This window comes from Condylura cristata, unplaced genomic scaffold, assembly GCF_000260355.1.
Source record: "Condylura cristata isolate star-nosed mole 26May11 unplaced genomic scaffold, ConCri1.0 scaffold00041, whole genome shotgun sequence".
NCBI classification, from domain to species: domain Eukaryota; kingdom Metazoa; phylum Chordata; class Mammalia; order Eulipotyphla; family Talpidae; genus Condylura; species Condylura cristata.
Genome location: NW_004567142.1, coordinates 2615390 through 2621494, shown reverse-complemented (window position 1 = coordinate 2621494; position 6105 = coordinate 2615390). Strand labels below are relative to the sequence as shown.

At 61.7% G+C, this 6105-nt stretch overlaps 1 protein-coding gene across 1 annotated transcript in view; it reads left to right on the top strand.

Annotated features, from left to right (window-relative positions):
* Nucleotides 1-6105, top strand: part of LOC105854448 — a 6816-nt gene continuing 711 nt past the window's right edge. The window contains exons 1-3 of the mRNA XM_012733487.1: nt 1-44; nt 3144-3682; nt 5986-6081. Of these exons, the coding sequence (XP_012588941.1) occupies nt 3160-3682; nt 5986-6081 (619 nt within the window). The 5' untranslated portion in view covers nt 1-44; nt 3144-3159. The remainder of the gene's footprint in view (nt 45-3143; nt 3683-5985; nt 6082-6105) is intronic.

Sequence of the window (6105 nt, the reverse complement as noted above, 5' to 3'; positions counted from 1 at the left end):
GTAGCCTCGGACAGGACAGGAGGACAGAGGTGCTGGCCACAGAGGTAAGTGTGTGGGGGAGGGGGTAGGCTTGGCTTCCCTGCAACCCCCCACCAACCAGGGCCCTCCAGAAAAGAGGCAGTGACCTGGACCCAGAGGGACTGAGGGCAAAGAGAGAATCCAGCATCTGAACCTGAACTGAGAGGTGGCAGGAGCAGGACAAGGGGTGCAGGGGGCCCTCTGGGGCCCCAATGTGGTCTAGCACCACTGAGGAAGAGCGAAGCCTGAGCACCCACCTCTGGGTCCGACACCCTCTGAGTCAAGTGGGAAGATGAGGCTCTGGAAGGCTGTGGGCTTTGCCCCACTTCCCAGAGACCCGCCAGACATGGGGTCTCGGAGCAGGCAGGTGGGACAGGGTTGGGAGGAGACGGGGCAGGAGACGGAACCGAGTTGGGGGTGAAGAAGTGGGTCAGCTTGAACAGGCCAAGCGGGTGACAGGATTGCTTTCGGACAGGCCTGAACTGGGGTGGGGTTGGCTGGGGTCAGGATCGGACACCTAATTTGTGGGGGTGAGTCGCCAACACAGACTTGGGGGCTGGGGGTGATGATATCTGCGGAGGGTTCGGCTGCTGTGAGGATTTGGAGCTTTGGGGAAAGGCTGGCAGCGAGGAAGAGGAGGGGCCGGGAGGGGGAAGTTTTGGTGGCAAGACATCCTGCAGAGTGGGGGGCTGGGGGCTTGAGGGATGCCTGGGAAGTGAGTCAGGGACCCACTGGGCTCTCGGAGGTGAGCAGGGGCTGCAAAGGGCAGGTGTCAGAGTCCCTTGGCAGAGGAACTTGCTGGCGCCTGGGCCAGAGAAGCCATTGGGGTCAGCTTGGGAGAAACGCTGCAGTCTGGGCTGAGGGTGTTGGCAATGACTTGGGGTATTGCACCCAGTTTGAGGGTGATGTGGGAGCCCAGAGCGGGAAGGTCAAATCTAGTGTTGACTTGCACTGGAGGGGTACTGGAACTTCCCCACTGGTGGGGAGCAGATGGGGGGGATGTTGGAGCCAGTTCCGGGGAACGATGGAGCTGTTTTGGAGATGAGGCTCGTGAAAGCCAATTTGGAAGATGAGAGAGAAATCACCGTGTGGGGTGGGGTATCAATGGCCCCCACTTAGGAGAGCTCCAGGCGAGGTTGTCATGGTGACTGCCTGGGGGGGGGCAGATAGGAGAACATGGAGGGAGGCAGGGATCCAGCTTCTGGGTTCTGGAAGCTTGAAAATAACAGCTGAGTTCTGGAGACTGAAGTCAGGGAGGGAAAAGGGGGGGCTTCCCACCCCAAGAGGAGCTGATCCTGCCCATGGCCTGACCAACTCAAGGCCCATTGAGCACCAGGCTTCTCCAGGCCTCCCCACCAGCCCCCACAGCTGTCCGTCCCAGCTAAAAACAACCTACATGTTGGGCAGTGGAAGACGGTGTGCACACATCTGTCACACGTCGGTCTTGCGTCACAGGTCTGACCCACGCCTACGGGAACATACTCTGAGAAACACATCCTTGGGCGATTCCATTCTTGTGACGCCACAAACCCAGCCGGAGCCGCAAGGCTGGATCAAGGGGCCACTGCCCTCTATGGACCCTGTGTTGACCCATGTTGTTAAGTGACAGGCGCCGGCAGCGTAGCTGTGCTGTGGAAAAGTAGGTGGCATTTAGAGCCAGACAGACAGGCAGGGAGACCAGGGCACGAACAGCAGCTGCAGGTAAGAAGAGCTCGCCATTTAGAAAGAGCTGGAAGGTATGAGAAACAGCCTGTTTGTGGCTCGGGTCTGGGAGGCCAGCCCGAGTCTGTCTGGATGGGCACGCCCTGAAGCCAGAGAGAGCTAGTGGCCAGCGGACACCGCGGCAGGTGGCTTCTGGGCACCGAGGGCCGGAGTGCCCTGGTCCTGCCGCTCGGGCCGAGTGGCCTGCTCCTTACAGACCTCCAGCCCAACTCATCACCCTCCACCTCCCCAGCTCAGGAATAAAGTCCTGGCCTCCCTCCGTTGCTTCCTGTTTAGCGCCCATTCCCTGAGTGTCTGCCTTAGACGCTGGGGACACCGTGGTGACAGGATAGCCCCAACTCTGCCCTCTTGGAACTCACCATCCAGTGGGGTGACACAGACCCATCCCCAGAGAGTGATAACCCAACGTGGGCAGGGCTGGGTGGGGAAACCCTGAGGGAGCACTTCACTCAGCTTTGGCTTCAGGGAGGGCTTCCTGGAAGAGGAGGCATTAGGGCTAGGCCTACTTGGCATGAAAGAGGGGAGCATAGAGAATAGACACGTAGACAGACCCACACAAGTCAAACCCAGAAGAGCAGGATAGTTCTCTGAGGAAAACAGCGGGTAAGCCAGGGGACAGGCCTGGATTTGGCTCCCAGGACGCCCCAGAAGGCTAGGAGAAGGGCAGGGGCATGTTTGTGCTCCAAAGGTCCTCAAAGGTAGGCTAGAGCAGCCAAGGCCAGAGGCAGGAGACGGGAAGAGGCTGTATGGGAAGCAGGAGGGGGCTTGGACAGGGACTGGGGCTGTGGAGAGGGAGGAGATGGGGACTTGGGGAGCGCCAAGCCAGAATGGGCAGGACTCAACCTGGTCTGCCTGCCCCTATTGTGTCACTGATGCCTGAGCAGGGCTGGGTCCTCCCTCCATCATGCCCCAGGCCCTCCCCACCCCGGCAACAGCTGATCTCCCAGGGCTTATCATTCTGGACAGGAAAACTGGATGATCTTTGGAAGAAGTGAATGGGGCAGAGGTAGGAGAGGGGTGATGAGGCAAGCGGCCGGCTGTAACCCCATGTCTGCCTAGACACTGGGGCCTGGGTCACCCTGTCTCCGCCCTCCGCTGGCTGTGCCACCTTGGGCCCCCCCCCCCACTCTGAGCCTGTTTCCTCCAGGGCTGGATGAGGCCGGGAATGGGTCCTGGCTTTGCCCCCGAACCGTGGTGGGCTCCTTGGCGCACACCTTTGCCCTGCTGAGACTCAGTTTCTTCATCTAAATGGGTCAGACAGTAGATACGTCAGAAGATCGTGGGGTTCCAGGGGCCTTGAGCATTCAGGCCAGTACGCTGAAGTGCCGGTGCGTGGGGACATGGTCACAGTTGCCACTGCCCTCTGCAACACCACGGACAGCCTTTATTTCCCCCCCCCCCAGGTCCCTGCCAGTCAAAATGCCCATCCTCAAGAGTCTAGGACTGGCAGACTCTAAGGTGCCCCGGGCGGGGACCCTGCCCTTGAGGTCTTCTCGCAACCCCTTTGAGGAAGTCCCCGGGCTGGAGGAAGAAGAGACCGGGGAGCTGGGGACGCTGCCCAATGGAACGACCTGTCGGCGCCGGGCCACGCTGGAGAAGCTGGCGGGTCTGGCCCCCTTCCGGCTGGGCTGGTCCCCTGGCCGGCGGGCAGGCAGCCCTGGGGACGGACAGCCCCGCTCTTTCCTGGGTCGTGTGCTGACCCCCGGGATTCGCAGATGCTCCGCGGACTTTGGCCTCCTGGCCAGGCTTCAGGGGACCAGAGCCCAGGGCGATGAGGAGGCGGCTGGGGACACAGCCGGGAGACTGGCCTTCCTGAAACTGGGGCGTGGGCCCAAGCCCCGCCGTGCGTCCCTGGCTGAGAGGGTGGTTCCTGCGGGCGAGGCGGCTCCCGAGCCCCCCCCCAAGCTCCCAGAGCCCCAGAAGGTGAAGGAGCCATTGTCAGGTGAGTGGGGGGCTGTGGCACGGGCCCCTTCCCGTGCTCCCAGGCCAGGTTTCACCCCAGCCCCTCCCTGCCCCCCGGGCCCCACCTCGGTTCACAGGCAGCCTGTCTCCCCATCTCTGTGGACAAGGCCAGACTTGGCTGGTGGTTCACCCAATGCCTCGCCCCATCTCCACACCTGCCGCATCCTCTACCTGCCATCTTCAACCTCATGTTCATGTCCAAGGACAAGCAGAACACCCCATTTGGTCCCCTTTTCTGCAGTGACCTCTTCTGCCCTGTTCCACCCCTCCCCCTCCCCAGCCCCCAGCTCAGCCTCAGCCTACCTCCCTTTCAAGCTCCACATCCAACCTAGCGCCCGTCCTGCCCCCCAAAATGTACCCCATTCCCATCCCAATCCCAACTTCCACCACCTCCTCCTCCTTCCTGAATCCCCCTCCTCTCCCACCCACTCTGAACTGCAACCCTAAGTCCACCCTATCCTAAATGCCGGGGTCCCACCCTCTACCTGCGGCTTCTTCCTGGTCTCCCCTCCACACAGCATCACGGGTCCTCCGCCTCCCCATCTTCAGCCACCTCCCCTCTGCGCCCAACTTATCCTCTGGTAAGGGCACAGCTCGCGTCGGAGTAGAACCCATTTGAGCTTGATCGCCTCTGTCAAGACACCCCCAAAGAAGGTCCCACCCGAAGTCCTGGGGGCTAGGATTTCATGTACTTTTCCATGGGTGAAGGGGCACACATCCAACTCATAGCACCCCCCTGTACGTCCACCCCAAGTCTACCTTTATCCCCAAGACGTCTTCAGTGGTTTTCTTTGGTTCCTCCCATTCCTGTTCCAGCCCCATCAGCCAGCGCCACCTGACACCCACCTACATGCTGAACCCCAACATGCCCCCAGCTCCAAACGCCACCTTGACCCTCAAGGCATTGCCCGACACCACGACAACTGCCAACCTGCAACCCATGCCCACCCGTCATCCTGTGCAGCTTCACCCCGCCCCCTTCCACCTCTCCTAACACCTGCTCTAAACCCCCAATTTCAATCCCCACCCAACCCCTCCTAGCTCCCCCTCATCCGCGTCCCCATCTTCACCTCCTCCACAGTCCCAACAGCAACACAAGTCCAGACTTCAAATTCATGCCCTCTCTCCCCCTCAGCTGTCACCCACAGCCAGCCCCACCCACACCTCTCTAGCCAGGCCCCCCCCAGATGTCCCTCTTAACCCTGTCCCGCTCCTCTCTACAGAGCTCAACCCCAAACTACCCTAATCCTTACCCAGCCATCCAGCTCCGGTCTTCATCCCCCTCCTCATCTCTGGTCCCATCTCTGAAACTTTATCTTCATCCCAACCTGTCTCCAAACTGCCCCATAACTGGGTTCTACCCCAGCCTGTCTCGGGCTCCATTCCCCACCCCGCCCCCACCTCCTGGTCCTGCATGCCCTCTGCTTCCTGGCCGGAGGCTATTTCAGCCCTTGCTCCCTGGGGACTGGGAGGCACTGCAGAGAGGTGAGGAGGGGGTGACTGGAGCCCCCGCCTTCTGGAAACGGATGGGCAGAAATAGCGCTGGCCAGGAAATAGTTTCTCTGCCAGGGAGGAAGTGGAGGGGGGTGGAGGTGTTGGGGTAACCCTGGGCCGTGGACCCTCCTGCTGGCTTCCCTCACGCCTCCTTCAGGGGAGGTCTGAACTCAGAGCGCCCAGTCACCCCCGAACTGTACCCACCCCCCCCCAAAGACCCCATGGGCTCCTCACCTCCCCGCCTCCACCCTGTCCGGGCGCCCTGGGCTCATCCTCTGCCCCCGACCTGGCGGGGTGTTCCTTCCCTCAAGTACCCCGCTTTCTCAGCCTCCTTTTTGCACTTTTCCTGCCCTACCCCCAAACCCACTCCTTGACGCCCTCTCCCTGGCCTGGACCCCTTACCTCACACCCTAACCCTTTCCCTCCAACTCCTTAGCCCCACTTCCCCGTCTGCCCAGGCTTTCTGCCTTCTCCCTGCTCCGGTCTGTTGCCCTCTTTCCCACACCCAAGCCCCCACTTCCCCTCCTTAATGGCTCCAGCCCCAACCCCAGTCCTGGCCCTGTCCCCCCACTCCTCCCCAGCCGTGGCCTCTTCTCTTCCACTCCGCCGGGCAACTGCCCCCCTCCGCCCTCACTAACCCTCAACTTCCTCTCTCCTGCTGCCTCCCTCACCCTACCTCCCATCCCTCCCAACCTCACCCCTCCCGGCACCTCCAGAAATGCCCCCACCCGCCCCTTTCCGCTATACCCGCAGGTTTGCTCCCCCTGATCTCCCGCTTTGCCCCCACAGTGCTGGAAATCTTGAGCTTGATCCAGCAGCGCGAGCTCGCGCGAGCCGACGAGCACATCTTGGAGCTGGAGGCCGAGGAGCTGGCGTCGTCGGGGGGTGGCGCGCCCGGGCCGCCCAAGG